Source organism: Rattus rattus, chromosome 4, assembly GCF_011064425.1.
Source record: "Rattus rattus isolate New Zealand chromosome 4, Rrattus_CSIRO_v1, whole genome shotgun sequence".
Taxonomy (NCBI): domain Eukaryota; kingdom Metazoa; phylum Chordata; class Mammalia; order Rodentia; family Muridae; genus Rattus; species Rattus rattus.
The window spans coordinates 102,795,461-102,816,745 of NC_046157.1; the positions used below are offsets into that span (position 1 = coordinate 102,795,461).

The window sequence follows — 21,285 nt, forward strand, 5'->3', positions numbered from 1 at the left end:
GTGTGAGGTACATTAAGTAGTCCACACAGAGGGAGAAATTGATGTGAAATCCATGCATACCAGTGGGACCAGAGGGGACAGTAGGATGAGTAAGAACGGCACAAGGCTCTGAGAGGACAGGCCCACAACTATAAGTTATGGAGCTGCCAAGTATCTAGGGAAAGGCTGACATAATTCCGTTTCCAACCTTCAGATCAGGTTACTTTCATGGAAACTCATTGGCAAAGGCCTCTGGGGAAACTGATGGAATGATACCACCATGGCTTCGGGAGTGATGGTTGGCCTGACAACTGGAGGAGCATCCAGAGTCCACTCAGGAGAGAGTTAAATGAGCATCGAAGAAGACAGGGCCTTCAAGGGCTATGCCTGCTGTCTGAGCTGAACTACTAGGCCTGGAGATGCTAGTCCAGTGCTCAAAACTCCCTCTTGTCTCTGCAGGCATGGGAGGACAAAGGTAAGTGTGTTCACCATGATGAAAGGGTATACAGAGAGCAACTTTAATCTATAATGGCTCTAATTACTTTCCAATGCATTAGAAGCACAGAATTAATGCTCATACCAAATATTGCACTCGTTTTTTTCTATCTTCTATATCTCATGCCTAAAAATAATATCTATTCTATCTAGTAAATGTAAGATTGCCTTTTATTATTATTTTTGATAGAGGAACATACATAGGCAAGTTTTAATTCACAGGGCTCATGTAGGTAGCATAAAAAATTTATTAAGAATCTCTTATTGCTAGCTCAGGATTCTCTCGAAGCTTGGTCTTAAAAATACCACCTTAGGTTCTGATAATAACTAGATGGGTTCAGTACCTCGAAGGCGAACTGTGGGCATGGTCTCTCCCTCAGCACTCTCTCCCTCAGCACTCTGGGCTTAGGCATGCCGAACCCCGGGACATTGTTCATTGAAGCCTGGCTTTTATATTCTTTCTCTAGCTTCCTCATCTCTTCCATCCAGGCAGCCATTGAACTGAGCCTCTCGGGCTCCTTGGTGGCTTTGGAATCTATCTCCTTCCTATAACCACTTCTGGTGAGCTCTTTCCTCTGCATCACAGGGGATGGTTCCAGGCCTCTTCAGTTGAGTCTCAATCCATTCTCTAATAGCAGCACTTAAAATATAACACATTTCCTTTGTGCTTAAGTAATGATTTCCCCAAAAAGGCTCTCTCGGAGCCTCAACCACCAAATATACAAATTTAGTATTTCACAGTGGACTCTGAGCATACATTTGACCATGTAAGTACTACTGACAAGTCAGTACTAATTCTGGAGGCTAAGATTGCTTTGTTTACTTCTTTTGTCTGCTATAGTGAACTTCCCAGGTGCTTAGCATACAGGAGGTGCCCAAAATGTGTGTTAAATTATTTCCAGGGAGCAAAAGCACCCATCTAGAAATTTCTGCAATGATTGAAAATGACCGTTACTTTTACTATTTAATGCTGTAGTGATTGACCAGATTTGCCCATGGAGTTCCAAAAAGAAAAAAAAATGGTCCGAGTGCATGTGAGGACTGTATTTTAAATTGCATTTAATTTTAGTTAGCACAAATTTAGGTAGCTACCATGTGGGCAATAATGGTAATAGATGATTATTGTATTTACTTAAACCCCCTCCCAAATGATTATAGAATACTTTAAAATAAGAAATTAGAGTCACTGTCAAAGTCCACCAAATTTGAGTACATAATTGAACAGTATATAAAATAACTCGTCCCCTTTAAGTGTTCTGACTGGCTTTTCTAACAGGATGATCACACTTGAATGTGTGTCGTCTGGTCTGCATCCCCGCGGTCTTTTGCATTTTGCTTTTATTTATTGACTGTCACTTATTACATCATTGGTCTCTTCTCTTTTCAGTGCTTTTCTACCTCACGCTTTCTTTGCACCGAGGTCCCACTGAGGACCTCTGAAATACATTTCATAAAATCTATTGCTATAGCGACTTTCTGATTTTGTCCCTACATAAGCCAATGGAGGAGGAATTTTGCACACCAAGGGGCTTTGTTTCCTCGTAATGGTCTCGAAAAGCTTTTTTCATTTAGTATTATGGGAAAAGCCACATGCCTCTGTGCCCTTCCTGGCAGTCCACTGTGTGGTCAGAATGTCCGGTCATTGCACATATTAACCACGAGATGGCGATGGTGGGCTAAGAGGGACAATTGTTTTAATTTGGGATCTGTAACAGAAACTGCTGGTCCAAATCAGGGTGGGTGGCCGTAGCAACTATCAGATGGGGGGGGTGTCAATACTTAATATTTTGAAATGACATACGACTTATGGAAAAACAGAACGTCTTATTTTTAAGCGAGGATAATAGTGCTTACACTGGGCTGTGAAAATCCTTGGCTCATGGGTCCCTCAGCTCAGTTCCCACACTCTCGGCTCTTAATGATTCTCCAAAGCTACATTGGCCTCCGGACTGTTCTAGTCTAGTACTCCGGCCAGGCTCTCACGTCGCCGCTGATATCCACAATCACTCCTGTCTTTGCTGTTCCTCCTCCGTGTTCTCAAACCCCTGGACTGCTCATTGCCTTTAATCCTAACTCAGACCTCACCAGCTCAGTCACTTCTCCACATCCGTATCTCTGCCTTTCCAGTTGTCTATCACCTTAATAATGCTAAATAATTTTTTCTCCCAGCTCGTTCATTTGTCTGTTCTGACTAGATCTGTTTTTTTTTTCTTTTTCTTTTTCTTTTTTCTTTTTTTCGGAGCTGGGGACCGAACCCAGGGCCTTGCGCTTGCTAGGCAAGCGCTCTACCGCTGAGCTAAATCCCCAACCCCAGATCTGTTTTTTAATAGTGTGAGTTTCTAAGATTACAGAGATTGAGAATTACTCATCAAAATATAGATGGCACGCGCATGCGTTCGTGCGTGTGGGTTAACGTGAAATGTGATCTGACAGTAGTATTTCTTCTTAGCAGCAGAAAGAGAGGCTGGCTCCTCTAGTCACACTAAATTTTGGTCCAAGTGTTTTCAGGGTGGCAGGTATTGACTTAGGCTTTACACCTCACTAAAAGCCCGTGGCCTCCTGCGTAGGATATCGTGATGTGATTCGTACACGTTCTAAATCAGGTAGGGACAAAGTCATTTAAGAACTGTTTCTTGGTGCATCCACAAAATTCAATTACCGATATGCCTAGTGATCAATCAATCTATAATCAGTTAAAGCAAACAAATAGAACTATCCCAATGTATTTTAAGCTGGGGGAGAAAACATCAACAGATGTTCTGTTTTGCTGTACTGTAAATTATTGGTCTTGGATTAAATAAATTTTGTTGGAGACAGAAACCCAGTGAACAAGTGACAGAAAAGAAAGGGGGCAGAGTCTAGGTCTGATAATAATGTCAAAACAAATTGGTCATCAAAGATGACTTGGTATTTTTGGGGGCTATATTTTAATGGAGTTAAATAAATCTATCTGTAATTCAAATCAAAATGGAAAGGGCCTTACATACTATAAGATCAATATGTTTTGTTCTACCTTTGTTACATTTCTGGAATTCACTCTTTCAAGAAACAAATAATCCACCTACTGGAAGACCCAGGGAGGAACGGCGATAAGGTTCTAGTTTCCTTTCTATAGCCGTGATAAAATACGCTGACAGAAAGCAACTCAGGGTATGAGAGGAATCATTTGGCTTAGGCTTCCAAGTCGTAGTCCATCACTGAGAGAAGTCAGGGTAGGAACCCAAGCCAGAATTCCAAGGCAGAACCCACAGAGCAATGCTGCTTTGAGGCTCTCAAATGCTCTACTCATGCCTGGGTAGCTTTCTTACACAGGCCAACACCAACTGAGCAGCAACGGTGCTGTTTTAAGTGGGCAGGTCCTATATCAATTAACAATCAGACCAATTCCCTGCAGCTACAGCCACAGGCCAATCTGATCCAGGTGAACCCTCAATCGGGGTTCCCTCCCCTCCTTAGGGGACTCCAGGCTGTGCCAAGTTCACGGTTAAAGCTAATGAGGGCTCTCTGAGAACTCGGGCAGTTTCAGAGTAGATAACCAGTTGGGTATAAGTGGTCACGTAAGAGATAAGTGAATGCGTGCAGTAAGAGGGCCATAAGTGGGAAGGTTATCATGAAATAATTATTAAGAGAACTTTCTTGATGGATTTATTTTAACCATGGGCAATTTGTCATGTCATAAACGCTACCGTTGAAGTTTGGAGAATAGAGTGAATGAGAATGAGACCGACGGCCAAGAGGCCTGGAGTTTGTCCCTGCTACTGAGGTGGAGACAGAATCACAGGAGGTGACAAAAGGACATGGGTGGATTTCGAATCTTCTTGGGAGGGAAGCGGCACGGTTCCACGGCTGAATGGCTAGGAAAGGCGAGAGAAGCTTCATCAATAAAAGATGAGGTCAGATTTCAAGACGACTGTCCACTGTGCTGCCTTCTGAGCTCCAATAGGTGACAGAAAATGCCCTGGGGAGGAGATGATGACAACACTTTGCATTCGAGATGGCTGAGCACTTCGAAGTGTTAGAAAAAAGTGAGGTGCAACAGATAGAGACTATTATAGAAAAACCACGACCAATCAAAATGCAGAATTGTGGAGTGCAGTCTCCAAGGACTCATCTACAATAAAACCGCTGAGCAGAAGCCATACCCTTAGGGGACACTGTGAAAGAAGGGGAGGAGAGATTATGAGAGAAAGAGACACAGGGACTTCACTGTGAGATTGGGTTTTCTAGACATTTCAGACACTAAGACACATGAAGTCTCACCGATATGGCTGCCTGGTAAGAGTTGAATGATAGAGAAGGATAGCACCTATAGACGTGTTAATGTGGGCAGAAAAAAGGGGGTATGGGTGGGGCCAATGGCCTTATCTTCATATGAATAACTACAGGAAACTTAGGGATGTAGGGAAATAATCGCCCCCATGGAAGAACACACCACTGATTACCTAATACCAAATGGTCAGCCCTGAAAACACGGATTCAAGTAACATTATACATGCTGGGCAGGGTGTGTGTGTGTGTGTGTGTGTGTGTGTGTGTGTGTGTGTGTGTGTGTGTCTGTGTGTGTCTGTGTGTGTCTGTGTGTGTGTGTGTCTGTGTGCACACGTGTGCAATAAATGAAATAAGAGGCCATGAGTTTGAAAGAAAGTAAAGAGGCACAAATAGGAGGAAAAGATAAGGGGAAAGTGATGTAACTCTATTACAATCTCAAGGAACAATTTCAAACTTTAATCGTATGCGTGCAAGTCATGCCCAGGAGGAATTGCCGAGCTGAAGGTTCACATTAATTTTTGGCTGCTGTATGCTACCCATGTTCACCTTATAGAAAATACCAGATGGGGGCTTGATATAAAAACAAAAGTCAGGGTTTTTAATTTTTTCCCACAGTATGAAGGGCTCCAGTGTGTCTGAGTCATAACGCAGGGCAGTAGCAAGGCTCGTCTGCTGCACGACCCACTGCTTAGTGCCCTCGGTGCTGAGATGAAGCCACATTTGGAGGATCCAACTGTACTTGAAGTCACAAGTATGTGGTTAGCGTGCTCCCTTAAAACAAGGTAGCAATTACCTAGTGATTAGCTGTTAATCTGTCTATTCAAACTGATTCTCCGTCTCTTAAAAATAGCAGAAATTACACAGGGTTTAAATCAATTTGATGTGGGGAATTAGTTTTCACCTCATATGCTGGAATTTCAGCATTAAAGAGAAATTGATTCTAAACTACAGACCTGCCATGCAGAAGAAAGAAAAAAAATTTTGCGCTACTCACGACCCCCACATTTAAACTGTACTTGCTGGCAAATCATGAATTGCTGTAGTTTGTGAATTCCTTGCTCCCAGGGAGGCGGAGGTGAAAGAAACCCAGTCGCTACTCTCATTGGGCTTCCAGCTCTGATTTCAGACGTGAGACTTGCTTACTCCTATGAAGAATTCATTCTGTTGCTGAGGTCTAAAGTGAGTAAGTTTCATGTGGTATTTTGCCAGCTTCTTTGAAATAGAGTTATAACGTATAACCCAGTTGGACTTGGCATGTACAGTCCTTCTGGTCCACCTCACAAATGGTGCGATTAGAGGCACATACTACTACCCCCATTGCATTTACAGTCTTCTTGTAGAAAACCAGCTTCACCTCTTTCAAGTTGTATGCCTGTATTACCACCATGAACAACTCGTAAAATTAGACAGCATTTACATGAATCAAATGTCTTAAAAATGTTGAAGAGAACTGAGTTATTGTCTTTGTATGAAACAGAAAATCAAAGTAGAAAAATAGTCCTTAACCTGAAGCTACTCAGAATGGACATAGGGATGCGTGCTCAGTCAAGTAAGCTTTACTGAGCCAGGCTCAGTAAAGATGTTTACTTGGTCTTCAAGTTTAGACGTAATTTATTGATCTGGTGATGAATTCGTTGTTCATCTGAAAAGTTACCCTTGGGAATGGAAGTAAAAAACTACTATAGCCTTTTGTTTTCTTGTGATTACAGATTGCCTTTCTGGACGCTGGACAGTATCTTACCAGTGTGGGATAGTGTCCAGGCAGTATTCTAATACATGTTGCAAAGCAAATTCTGTATTTTGTGTTGTTTAGTCCCATTTCAGTCTAGCAGGTAAAATTTCTTTAGTTTTAATTTCTTAGCAAATTTAATTGGAGAAGTTAAGTTTCATATTGAAGATTCCGGAGAACACATACAGACTTTCCAAGAATGGTGGATTTGTTTGTCCTATTACATGATTTTAAGAACAGCGAGTTTCTAACTGGGTTCCTGAAGGTTTTTAAACTGAATGAGTCATATGACTAAGATAAGAAGCAGGCCACAATAATTAGACGAACATGTTCAGAAAAGACGTCCTTGTAATGGTATGAATAAAAAAATCTTCATCAACTACCATTACAGTCATATTAGTTATGTTTCATCACATTGAAGCAATTCCCTGTACTAAGTTGCTTCCACTTTTGGTGTGAAGACACTAAGAAAAAAAAAATCCAATCTACCATGGGCTCCATATTCTCCTGTATGTCCTATGCTCCTCTACTAGCAGGTGCTGGTAAGGCAAACACAGAGGGCCACCTAAGAAGGGAAGAGATGACTGAGGATCTGTTGTTAGGAAACTGACTGCCCAGACCAATAATCTGTCTGAATGACAGAGATGATTTCATTCTAAAACAGAAAAACTCCTCTCCTCTGGTAGAGCCTGGTAGATTTTTGCTGGCAAAGTACCCTGGGAATCTGTAAGAGAGGCCAGACAAAGGGGTAAATCTGAGAGGGTTGACTCTCTGCGAGAAGAAGGGAAGAACAGAGTGGGTGCTGAATCTGAGGACCAATCATGTCAGGATATGCAGGGAAGCCATGAGGAAGAGAAACGTCAAGTTTAATATTTCGGGTTAGTGGCTCTTGGTGCATGGAAACAAAAGAGTTACACTAAATAAAACTTTTCAATGAACTTTGATATATGTATTGAAGATAATTGTTAGGATATATTCTAAAACTTCTTTTAACATAATAATACTCGAGATGTAAAGAACTGAAAACTGGGAGTGTGCTCTTTACTTTTCTTCTCATCCTGAGGGTGTTGCCTAAATATTGCTAAATCAGACAAGCGAGGCTAATGGAAGATTAAAACAAATTGATTTTGAAGTTTCTACCCTGGAAGAGCCTCTGAGAGCTTTCCCAAAGTCTTCTCAGATGAGCTATCTTCTAAGATGAATTATTGCAGTAGTTATCTCCATAGCAACAGGCTGGAGTAAAGGACATCTAGTAGTGTTATCTAATTCAAGCCCTGACCTTTGGCCCTCAATGCTTCTTCCTTAATTCTGTCCATAAAATCAGCTGTTTTGTCCCAGAACTGTAGAATAGATTATGTAAAAACAATCAAACACTTCTGCTTTGGAGAGGATCAAACACCTTTTTATGTATTTATTAAGCAATATCTCTGTCATTCCAAGCACTGTTCCCGTCTAATTATCTTCTCTGCTCTTCAGAAACAACTTGAGGTACTTGATAAGAAGAAATGGAAGTCAATGCCTAGTGCCATCTACTGTCAACACTAAACCCTGTTTGATTTTAGCCGAATAACTGGTGTGAACACTTGGTTACTGGTGTTATTTACTACAGCCAAAAGTGTTCAGTGAAAACAATGGCCTTAACCTGCTGAATAGCTCACCAGACAACAGCATGATTCCTTATGAGTTATGAAGATAACATGCGTCAGCAGAAAAGAATAGAAATCTGGGGGATTGGAGAGGCACTCACAGCAGCTTGAAGTGAAAGGGACACAACTCGTGGCAGTTTGTAAATGGTTCTATGAGTTTGCTCTTTGCATAAGGAAATGAGCATTTTAAACTGACATCTTCAGCCTCATGAAAATGATTCTATCTAACGTCAAAATGGACTGGTACCTACCATTTGATTGGTTACGTGTCCTACATTTGCCTCTAAAAAAGTAATAATTTCAGTGGATTTGATTATCAACCTACCAGTCTACTCACTGGCACCCGTGGAGAGGACAAGTGACTATCACCAGACACACACTGCCCTGCTCTTAGCCTCTTATACCTTGGACTGAAACTCTGCATATGTATGTTATATCTTTTCACTCTGGAAGATGAGAAACACTGAAGACATGCCCATGTCTAGGAAGAGAGGCATGGGAATGTTTTTGATTTCTACTCTTTGAATATGCTTGACCTGGGAATGGCATTAGTTGGAGGTGTGGCCTTGTTGGAGCAGGCGTGGCCTTGTTAGGCGTGGCCTTGTTGGAGTGGGTGTGGCCTTGTTGGAGTAGGTGCAGCCTTGTTGAGTAGGTGTGGCCTTGTTGGAGTAGGTGGCCTTGTTGGAGTAGGTGCGGCCTTGTTGGAGGAAGTGTGTCACTGTGGGCATGGGCCTTAAGACTCCTCCTAGCTGCCTGAAGTCAGTCTTCTCCTGTTTACCTTTGAGATGAGATGTAGAGTTCTCAGCATCTCCTGAGTAATGCCTGCCTGTATGCTGCCATACTCTTGCCTTGTTAATCATGGACTGAACCTCTGAACCTATAAGCCAGCCCCAATTAAATGTTGACCTTCATAAGAGTTGTCTTGGTCATGGTGTCTGTTCACAGCAGTAAAACCCTAACTAAGACACCCTACTGTGATAAAGATAGTATGATTAAAAGCTCCTCAAAGAGGGAAGGTTTATTTGACTAAAACTTCCAAGTAGCAACTATCAGGAAGGGAATTGAGGCCAGGAACCCAGAGGCAGAAACTACAGCTAAGGGTTTGAGGTACAAGCATATTCCCCAAGGCTTGGCTGAGCCTGCTTTCTTATGCATCCTAAGACCATTCCCCTTCCATGGGTTGTCACCGCCCACAGTAGGCTGGGCCTTCCATCATGAACCATCAATCATGAAAATGCCATAATAACATCCCTATAGGCAACCAGATGAAGGCATTTTCCCAATGGCTGTTCTTCCCGGATAATGCCAGCTACTGTTTAGTTGACAAAAAGCTGACCAGGACACAGGCTGCCTGTGGGAGGAATCAAGAAGTGCCACTTTCCAACACTGTATCCTTCTACCCCAAACTTGGCCCCATGATATTTTCTCTTGTTCTTTATGGAGCAGGGAAAATGAGAATTGGAGAGCTGAAAATTAAACAATAAATGATCATTCTAAAATGTCAATAGTCCTATTTTTCTTTCATTAAGTCCTATTTTCCTATTATTTTTTAATTAATTAGCATCCTAAAATTAATTACTTAATTAACTAACTTCCCAAACATTTCTCCCCCTCCAGGTTGGACCCTTCCTTGAAGAATCCCTCCCTACCATGCCCCCTGCTCCTCTGAGATGATGGTACCTCTCCTATGTATCCCCTCATCCTAGCACACTGTCTCTACCAGATTAGGCAATCCTCTCCCCCTGAGGTCAGCAAGGAAGCCATGAAGGATGAGCTGCTATGTAAGTGCTAGGGGACCCATTCCAGCTTTTTGGTTGGTGGCTCATACTTTGGTAGCTCTAGGGGTCCAGGTTTGTCCTTTAGACAACTGTCACTAGAGGTATTTTTTTCCTTCCTTTTTTTTTTTTCTTCTTCTTCTTCTTCTTTTTTTTTTTTTTTGTTAAAACTCGATATCAGAAAAGCTAGAAATGGATTTGTCTCCATTTGTACTGTCTTGTGAGTGTTACAGACGGCATCCTTCATCATTTGTGGAGAAGCGTGAGTTAAACTCTGCAATCTGTCCTGGCAGTCAGGTCTGCTTTTGCCAACAGAGCTTAAGCTGAGGACTTCATTTCATTTCTCTGTTAAATTTCAATCACGATTTTATTAGGATTATTTGACTGTAGTAGGTCACTGCAGTCTAAAAGACGACCTGGAGGCCATTATCATCAGCATCACCTTGCAGCAATTAGAAAGGTAAACCCTCAAGTCTGCACAAGCTCTACCTAAGCACATCTCTGTGTCTCTGTCAGGAGTCAGCATGCACAACCTCATGCTTCAACAAGATCCAGGCATGCATTTTAAGCCCACTAAGGGTTTAAAAGCATTGGATTAGACGGTGATGGGTGGGCCCCTGCAAAGATCCAAGTGCAAATTAAGTAAAGTCCTTTCCTTTAATTCTTTCCTCTAACTTGAGGAACACAAGGAAAATGAGGTCTCTCTGGGCCCACACGGCATCTCCTAAGTAGGGATGGGGTGGGACTGAGGTAGGGAAGCAGTGCTTATATTTACAATATGGCCTTGGGTTGTTGACTAATTAGAGACATTGGGAAGTTGAAGACACAATCCATTTGCATCACTACTGCTTCCGTTTGCATCACTACTGCTTCTGCTGATCTCCTTTGGCATGGAGATGTCTGGCCTCCCTGGCTCCTTGGCTCTCAATGCCATGCCTCCATTTATATGTAGGTGTTCCAGAAGCAGTCAATCGGCAGACTTCACTCAGCATGACAGACAAAGCAATTGTGACCCCAACAAGCAAACACTATTTGTTGATTAAGACCCATGTCTCTCTGCAAGTGATAGATTCCAGCTCAGCGATTAGTGATTCTGAAATAAGGGACATTAGTAACCCGGTCCGACAGGGAGCAAAAGGGTTATATCTCGCCAGTCCATTAGTAATTTCTGATTTCTGAATACAGTTACCAGGAAAAAATGAATTTGAAAGAATGTTTCACCTTGTAATAGAAAACAAAAGAAGTGAAGTCATTACCATCCTACCATTTACCCATCAGCCCCTGAGGGTGTGAGAGGAGACGGAGATAAATGAAATCATTATTTGGCGAGCTTGACCAATTTAAAAATGGGGACACTTAATTATCTCCCCTGGAGTGATTCTATTTCCCAACCAGTAGTATTCTTAAGTTTTGGTCGCTATGGCTCTGTTTTCTTACGAAAGCAAATGAAATATCTTATTGGGGGTGGGCGGTCAACGACGTTGTCCTAATATTGTCCTAGTCCATTTACCCATAAAGGAAAAATCTTAATCTTGCTGGGCATATTTTATCCCTTTTGTAGATGATGTAATAGTGTTTGATTAAATCTAGAAAACTAATTTCCATTAGTTTTCTAGAAGATGCACATATATTTCTCCTTTCTGACAACAGATGGTCTCTGGGCAAGGTTGATTAATTTGTTTTTTGAATTCAAATTAAGCGAAGCATAAAAATAAATGCTAGTGGTTCCCAGATGCCCCTCCCAATTAAGAATGAATAATATTAAAAATAATGCTGGGAAGGAAAACACACTGATTTTTCTTTTCAAAACAAAACACTTTTTGAAACTTTGTGACTGACAAGAAGAGTGCCTCAATAAAGGTTAAAGGTGATGTGAACAGTTTTCCGATACGTTCATCAGTGTGTCTATGGAAAGCAATATCTTGGCTGGAATTCGTGTCATCATTCTGTCACTCACAACAGGAACAGTGGTGGCCATGATTAGGGACTCACGCGGGGTTAATGTAGTTAGAACGTAGTTAGAATGTAGGCTGAGAACTTAGTTATATAAGTAAAATAACTATCTACAAATACTGCTTCCATTGATAAAATGACTACATACGAGGCATTAGTGAATAGATACAGCTCCTATTAGGATAAAAACAGCCTATCCTCAACAGAGGCACAACGTTTTAAAATTAATAGTACAGCTTTTAACGCATAATGCAATTTATGCAAAATGTCAGATTAAGTTATAGCAAAAAAAGGAGAAACTTGATTCAGCTATCGGTGTAAATAAGACCATTTTGGTGAGTGCACATGTCCTAATCATAAAAAGTATTTAGCTGACTCAAGAAGGAGGTTTCACCAGGGAACGAGAGATTTGCAAATAAATTGCCACTGTTTTCCAACCACCTACCTGAAAATAAAGAAAGAAAAATGCTAATCCCAAAAATATAGTGTCTTATAGAGGTGTTTTCAGTGTTATTTGATAATGTATCGCTCTGCCTTCAATTGTGGAACCTAACAAGTTAAACGTAGCAAATAAAAGACACCATCTCTCTCTAAAAGGGAGCTGTAAAATGTTTTTCCAACAGCAGGTGGCAATCTTTGTAAATCTGACTGCAACTGTTCTGTTTTGCCTTTGCAGATGAGATGCATTTGTTGCACAGTTGACAGGCTGCAGTTGTGGACAGTTAATCAGCTTCCTCTGCTAAGACTGGTTCAGATAACTTCCCATATCAAGAGGGTCTTGCTTAAAATGCTTTCCTGCGCTAATGAAATTGCTCCTCTGGCAAAACAAATGTTTTTGTTTAAAGCTTGTCTATTCTCACGCAGGGCAGGGATTTCATTGTTAATCTGTCTAGGCGTCCTTCTCGGCAGAGTGCTGCCTGCCATTTGTCTCTTATCGTTCTGAATTCACATGGCCTGGAGAATTAGCAAAACTAATTTTAGATTTCATGCCGGCAGAAAACCCACTGACAAATTGCAACACTTCAAACTCAAGTTTCTGGACCGAAGAGAGAGATGGTTCCCTTGGGTAAAGGGGCTTGCTGCCTTGCCTAGGACCTCTCAGGATCTACAAGTAGGAAAGAGAGAACTGACTCCCCCAGGTTGTCCTCTGACCTCTCTACATATCTTGTGGCAGACCTAAACACCTCCCCCAATAATATAAACAAATTTAATAAATATAAAATTAAGACTCTAATTTCTGATGTGTTTATTACTATCAAACTTCGAAAATTCTTTTGCCATTTTAATTATAGAGAAATGCCATGTTTTGAGTCCTGGGCAACTCTTAGGCCTCTTGCATTTTTAAACAGAGGTTGTCATTTTAGATGTTAATCAATAACTTCAACACTGCACCCAAAGTCTGTAACCAGGTAGCCAAAGAGAATAGGAAGCTTTTGTCTTGTTCTCACAAAACACGCTGGCGAAGAAAACTTAGGGAATAGATGGTTTTCAGCTCACGGTTTAATACAGTTCATCATGGAGGGGAAGTCAGGGCACCAGACGCCTGAAGTAGCTGACACATTACATCTGCAGTCCAGAATCATGGTAGGGAGGTCGGGGGTAGCAGGACGTGCTCAGCTTCCTTTCTTACTATTTTAAATCAGGCAGAGAGAGGGGATCTTCCCACCTCAAATAACTTACTCAGAGATTTGTCTCTACAGTGATTCTACATGCTGTCATCTTGACAGATAAAATCCATTTCATATCTACCATGTGGCACCTTAACACAAAACATACGACTTTCAATTCCTAACCTTACCTCCTGTCACCATAGCCTAATGACCATCTCATAATGCACAATACATTCAATCCAACTTCAAAGTTCCCATAGTTTTGGACAGTCCTAATACTGTCCAAAAGTACAAAGTCCAAGTGTTACTGGAGACTCAAGGTGATGGCATGATGGGTGAGCTCCTACAAAATAAGGAAATTCAGACTTTCAAAACCAAACTAGCACAGAGAAGTATTCGGATTACAAGATAGAGAATGAAGAGATAGTAAGAAATGATGGGGCAAACCAACATGGAAACCTGTAAGCACAGATAACAAATCCTGCAACTTCATTTCAGCATCTGGGACTTCAGACAGAATCATGGGAGCTCCAAATGGCTTAAGAAGGCTAGACTTCCCAGCCCTGCTGCTCATAACAAACCTAGCCTTCTCTCCTGGGCTATCCCTGCTTCCTATCTACAGCCCTAATGGGTGGATGTTCCATGGTCTGACATCTGACCATCATTAGATCCCATCACAATGTAGGCTTTATCTTCACAGCATCATGAAGTGGCTTCTGGGGACCTTGTTGCCCTCAACCGGATACCTGGGTTGACAGTGTTGCCTGGGTTTTCACATCCCCTCAACCAGTACAAAGGTAGTGATACTGCCAAGATGATGCTGCCTGCTCAGGATGGCGATGGAGTCTCTTGGTACACACTCACATCAGCTTTTGTGAGCTGACTCACAAAACTTCCCACATCAGATGCTCTCCAAGGATCCTCTCAGCAACATTTTCAGTTTAGGCTCCGAGACTCAAATGAACATGTTCACTGGAAGGAGCCTTTGATGGGTAAGGTCTTATACTTAGGACATCCATGAGGTTGTCCCAGTGCAGAGTGACAAATTATTCTTCAGTGTCCACACACTTTGCATCAGCAAAGTATACTGTTTTGAATATCACTCTGCTTCACTTAAAGTATCTCAACATTACCAACACCACCAACACCAATCCCATCATCATTATCATCATCATCATCATCATCATCATCATCAACATCATCATCATTGTCATCATCATGATCAACATAATCTTCGTCATCGTCATCATCGTCATCATCACCATTGTTACTAGTGTGAGTGTATATCTGTGTTTGCCTCTGTGTGACTATGTATAGGTGCACATGATGCATGTGTTTCTGTGATGTGTCAATGCAGTAGCATGCACGCCATGGTGTACGGACGGAGAGCAGAGAGCAGAGGTTGAGGAGCAGGTTCTCTGCTTCCACTGCGGGCCTCATGGATAGAGTCCAGGTGGGCAGGCTTGCGTGGAGAGCACTTTTATACACATTGACTCTCCTTTTTCCCTTGCTTTCTCTGTGTGGACTTGAATGAGGGCAGTAGGCAGGAGCTGTGGCCCGGACTTGAAAGCTATCCTGTCTGAATTTCCTTCCACCAAATATGTTACCTTCAGCCTCACTCAATCCCTCAGGAATATGGACATAATAAGTCACATCATTCGCCAGATGTTCATACAGAATGTTGCGTGAATGGCCTCTAATCCAATTTCTGACGGTGCTCATTTTCACCTCTGAAACCTGATCAGGCTTCTACCGGCCACATTCTTTTCCATTGTGGACTTTTCTAAATTCCCACCCGTATGCCTTGTGCTATGTTTATACTTTGATGGTTCCTCTAGGTAAAATTTCAGAAACTATTCCACATCGCTCCCACTACCCAGTTCCAACGCCCTAAGAACCCCAAGGTCAAATTTATCACAATGACTACTTCTAAAAACTAAGGTTCTGTGTTGGTTGATAGTCACATTGTTGGGACCACATCCTCTGACAAGAGCAATTTGAGAAAGAGTTCCTTTAGGCTCACCTGTTGGCTACAGTTTGAGGCAACTGCTTACCTTGTATCCACAATCAGGAAGCAGAGGGAGATGAATGCTGGAACTCCCTTGCTGTCTCCTTTGTATTCAGTCAGGATGGGGCTTCCCTCCTCAGTTAACCTAGTATGGATGGTTTCTCACAGACATGCCCAGCCTAGAGGTTTGTCTCCAATGTGACCCTACATCTCTTCAACTTACAATCAGTCCCAAGCAGCACACCCATAAAATCAACACAACAGGGCCCTTATATCCTCTGAGTTCATGTCCTGGGCAAGTAGAAGACCAAGTGCTCACCTGTTTATGTTTGTCTCAGTTTCAGCTCTGGCATCATCCTAAAATCATGGGTTTTCACTTGTTTCCCAAGTTATCAGTGTGTTACAATTATTTTAAGGAAAGAATCAGTATTCTAAAAGAAGTCTCTGCTAGAAATGAGTGAGGTCTGGGCAGCGTCTGACCATGTTAGCATCTGTGCTTACAGGCATGGTGTATTCATTAGCCACTGCATCTGATATTTCACTCATGATAAAATATTTTATGATTGAAAATTGGGAAAAAGTAGGTAAATGAGATGTCTAAGGCTATCCACCAATGAGTTATTAGTCTGTTATAAAAACAGAAACTATATGAGTTTCACTAGTACCTTTTCATTTGCTTTTAGCACTGCAAAGTATTATGATTTAAGAATGTGTTTGTATTCCCCAATAAGCAAATTTCCTAAAAATAGTACAAAATATACCATAATGATATAAATCATATACAATCTAGTTGTTCTCTTTTGTGGCTGCATTTGGGCTAGCATGTATTTCAATGTCGCTTTACAAACAGATATATTAAAACATATAGAACTGTTCTGACATATCAAGAGAATCTGTCATATATTCTTTTAATAACCAGTGTATTGACATTTATTAGTATCAATCTTTTAATTCAGGAGGTGCTATGCACAGTTGCATGTGCACTCGTGTGGACACACACACACACACACACACACACACACATACACACACACACACACACATACACAGCAGGTTCTTCTTACCTGGGCACCGCTGCTCACTGCATCTTCGGATCTCTTCACCGGTCCCTTCACACTGCTGACCCGTTACAGTCACGCCCTGACAAGTCCTCACTCTCCTCTCCCAGCCGCCATCACAGGACTTGGAACATCCACTCCAGTGACCCCATTGATTCCACTGACCGTTGGCTGAAAGAAAGGGACCTTGCTTAACAGCGGTAGATAGCAGCCACGCACTGCTTTAGTAGCCTGTGAGTTTGAGGATATTAACAGACCTTCAGCTGTTATTAGTTTACTGTCAGGAATAAACTTTGTCCAAGTATTCGACTTACTGGTCAAATCCTGTGCATTTTGTGACTAGAAGAATTATATAAGGGTGTCTGACTATTCAGATTCCCAGGGAACTTACTTTTAAAATCTGTCAGCCGAGTGCTAACTTTTATAAACTTAGTCGTCGTCGGACCTCAGCATCTCATGATTCTTCAGACTTGACTTTTGCAGTGTAAAGTACACTAATTGGTTTTACCCATAAGGCTGTACAAATAGCTTTCACTTTATGACTGTCTGGTGTAGCTCTTCGAGGTTTTACGAACGGTAGGTGTCATCTGTACACAGGAACTGGGCTTACCTGTGCACTCAGGGTTGTAGCACTCCCTGCTCTCTGCCCAGGGTCCTCTGCACTCAGAGCCTCCGTGAGCAGCGGCTGTGCACTGGCGGCTTCTCTGCTGTGTCCCATTAGAACAGGTCACTGAGCAGTGGCTCCATGAACTCCATTCCTGCCACTGTCCGTCAACTACCAAAGCAGAGAGAGAAGACGGCATGAGATGTCCCAGTGGGGAAGGCTATGCAGGGAGCACAAGATACCGCTAACCCGAAAGACGAAGGCTAATTAAGGCTTCTGCCTGTTTGCAATGTAGATCGCTCTGCATGGGACTCCATTACAACTCCAGAAGACATTATTACTCTTTTACTTTTGTTTCTATTTCACTTTATGTACGTTCCTTTATGATGGTTAATCTCGATTATCAACTTGATGTGATTTAGAATCACCATGGTAATAAGTGTCTGAACATGTCTGTGAGGGATTGTCTGGATTAAACTGAGAAGACCCACGGTTCATGTGACTAACACCGTTCTACTGACTGGGGTGCTGGACTAAGTGAAAAACAAGAAGGAAGCTGAGCAGTATGCTCCTTCCTTTGTTTTCCGACTGGATACAATGAAAGGAGGTGATTCCTGTTCCTGGCCACACTAATTTCTTGGCGTGCTGGTTAGATCTCTTGGGAAGGTAAATCCTGTTCTCCTTGACTTGTTTTGTACCATACATAGCAACAGGACCAGTAACTGATATCTCCATCCTATCATGTTTACACAGTGAACATATAAGACCTTGAGCGAGGTTTTAGAATATAGAAGAACCAGGATAATGTGCTCAAAAGGAAACACTAGCCACACATCGCACCACTCATGTTTTAGAAGAGCTGCTCCAAGACTGAACAATTGTGGGACTGTAATGGAGGCAGGGTTGCGGGAAGCTTCAACCCCAGATACCTCAGATGAGGACGGTAGGCTTTGGCTCTCTCTCCTCTCCCAACCTGGCACCAGAAAGTTGGCTGCCCCACTATAACCATAGTAAGATTTTACTATCATGACAGTTTTCAGGCCTCATTCTTTGAGCTTATAATGTTTTCCCCACTAATACCTCCTTACCCCTGAGTATGTGGATGAATTATCTTCTATGCACCTCTCCTGGTCAATTGTACATGGCTAAACAAAGCTTGCCCCAGAGACCCTGCTCAACTCCCCAGGGACATACTGCCCAATAAACTGAACCAGTTTTCCAAAACTGTTCCTGGGTTGCACCCACCCACTCACCCCTCTCCCCGGCTAAGTCTGTCTAACTTACAACCCAGTACATTATACCTAGGGCTGCCTATCTCAAGTCAGAGAAACAAACACAGAGCATCAACTAGTGAGTGACGTGCACAATAAATAAAACATATATAATGTAATGTGTAATGCACAGGGTAATTTCAGAATCCTGTAAAATACAGATCCCAGAGAACTAGGATATCTTCCTCTGCAAACTGATGCTCAAAGTAATCACTGAGAATAATGAGGAAATAAACAGGGTAAGAGTTGTCTGCAAAAGGACATGCAGAGGTCCTCAACAGAAGAAAGGTGGGCATTCCAAGAACAGGATGCAGGCTGCTGTATGGGGAATTCAGAGATGCCAGGGAAGACAGGAAGCAGAGGAGGATGGTCCAAGACAGCAACTCAGTTTCACAACTGGGCTAAGATTTGGGGAAGAGGTTCTGGTCAGAGCTGGTATAGTTTGGGGAAAGCAAATTAGGAAAGCAATGGTGAGACTCTGAGCTGGGATAGCAGAGAGTTGGGAAGAACAGAAAGCTACCAAGAGGGGGTATTCAGAGCAATTAAAGGAAGTCTCTGGAATCAAAGCATAGAAAACATATGATGACTTCCCGCTATCTTTGTCTGATGGCTACACTTGACTCATCCTTAGAGTTTGGTCACCTGCTCATCCACTCAAATGATTTTGAGAATAAGTTATCCAGTCTGTGACTGGTGCTGATGAAAGAGACATCTTAGGTCCAGCCACAGCTGTCTTAAATATACTGCACTACACATGTAACAAACCAAAGGTCAAAGGCCAAAATGTTCTTCACAGGGTACATGAGGTTTGCGGGGTTTCACAGGATCTTATCTGTATGAGGGAATTGATAGAATGGTAGGACTTGAGGAATTTACACAAAGGGGACAGACTGATGGGTGCTACAAAACAAAGCACAGGGTTTAACTAGAAGCACCTTATTAAAATGAAAATTTGTATATAAATGTGTTCATAGATGGAGGTCGATTTGGTCCAGAACTACACCATGTTCCTTAGTGAGTTCGATTATACCTAAAAGGGAAGTTAGCATCAACCATATGTTCTATCAGAAGCTAATATTGCTGAACATCCTTCCAAGCAAACCAAAGACTGACAGAACGAGTAGGTAATTCCAACCTAATTTCAAGTCTCACATGTAGGTACTATATAGGGTTCTTTAATAGATATCTAGCTGTACTCAATAAACCCTAGGTGAGATTTAACACACACAAAGTGCCAATTTAATCACCCTGTTGATGTAATTTTAGCATCTCATTTTGTTAAAAGTACCTGATACAATCTTATCTGCTCATGTAGTATGCTCACTAGACAAAACATTCTAGTGAGTGAACATTATAAATTACATTACATTACATTATAAATCAATGTAGCTTCTGTTTTGGGCTTTAAAGCAGAATGTAGATTTTTGCTTTTGAAAGAAAAAAAATACTCAATTTTTCCATTATGAACCTTTACTGTTCCAAGCAATTCGAGAATGACCGCAAACATTTAGATTCATAACTTGTAATTTATATTGTATTTGACAAAGCACAATATAGGTTGACACCTAACACTCGATACCTGGAAAACAAAGCTAGTGTAGATAAATTAATTTAATTAAGCCAATTGAATTTAATTTAATTAAGCCAAGAGAGAACTGCAGTGTGTGGCATCCTTATAGATTCAGATTTGAGGTAATTTTTAAGCATGTTTCATCATTTCTGTTACAGTTATATATTCTTGACCGAAACAAAAGATAACAATAAAACATCAAAACCCAGCACAATGAAACTTATATACATTTAGGCACACACGCACACACAACACACACACACACACACACACACACACACACACACACACACACACAGATACATACCATTATACTCAGCTACAAAGAGATTTTAAAAAAAAGAATGAACATGTTAAAATGGACATGAAAAAGAAGCTAGTCTGACTATTATTTTGTTTCTATAAGAACCATAACATGTTCATGGCAGCCTTATTTATTATAGTCAGAAGTTGGAAATAATCCAGATGTCCCTCAACAGAAGAATGGACACAGAAAATGTGCTACATCTACACAATGGAGTACTACTCAGCTATTAAAAACAATGACTGCATGAAATTCATAATCAAATGGATGGAACTAGAAAAATATCCTGAGTGAGGTAACCCAATCACAAAAGAACACACATGGTATGTACTCACTGATAAGCGGATATTAGCTCAAAGTCTCAGAATACCCAAGGTACAATTCACAAACTACATGAAGCTCAAGAAGAAGGAAGACCAAAGTGTGGATGCTTCAGACCTTTTTTTAGAAGGGGGAAGAAAAATACTCACAGGAGGAAATATGGAGACAAAGTGTGGAGCAGAGACTGAAGGAAAGGCCATCCAGGGACTGCCCCACCTGGGGATGCATCCCATACAGCCACCAAACCCAGACACTATTGCAGATGCCAAGAAGTGCACTCTGACAGGAGTCTGGTATAGTTGTCTGCTGAGAGGCTCTGCCAGAGCCTTACAAATACAGAGGCAGACGCTCACAGCCAACCATTGAACTGAGAACAGGGTCCCCAATGAAGGAGTTGGAGAAAGGACTAAAATAGCTGACAGGGTTTGCAACCTCATAAGAACACAATATCAACCAACCAGACTCCCCAGAGCTCCCAGAGACTAAACTACCATCCCAAGAGAACACAGGAATGGACCTATGGCCCCATCTGCATATGTAGCAGAGGATGGCTTTGTCAGGCATCAACGGGAGGATAAGCCCTTGATCCTGTGAAGGCTCGATACCCCATGTAGGGGAATGTCAGGGCAGGGAGGTGGGAGTGAGTGAGTGGGTGGGTGAGGGAGCATCCTCATAGAAGTAGGGGGGTTGCGA

At 41.8% G+C, this 21,285-nt stretch overlaps 1 protein-coding gene across 1 annotated transcript in view; it reads right to left on the minus strand.

Annotated features, from left to right (window-relative positions):
* Adgrb3 (adhesion G protein-coupled receptor B3) overlaps positions 1 to 21,285 on the minus strand; it is a 718,298-nt gene that overhangs the window by 422,137 nt on the left and 274,876 nt on the right. Inside the window, exons 6-7 of the mRNA XM_032900877.1 lie at positions 17,133 to 17,297; positions 16,529 to 16,693 (exon numbers count right to left, since the gene is read on the minus strand). Of these exons, the coding sequence (XP_032756768.1) occupies positions 16,529 to 16,693; positions 17,133 to 17,297 (330 nt within the window). The remainder of the gene's footprint in view (positions 1 to 16,528; positions 16,694 to 17,132; positions 17,298 to 21,285) is intronic.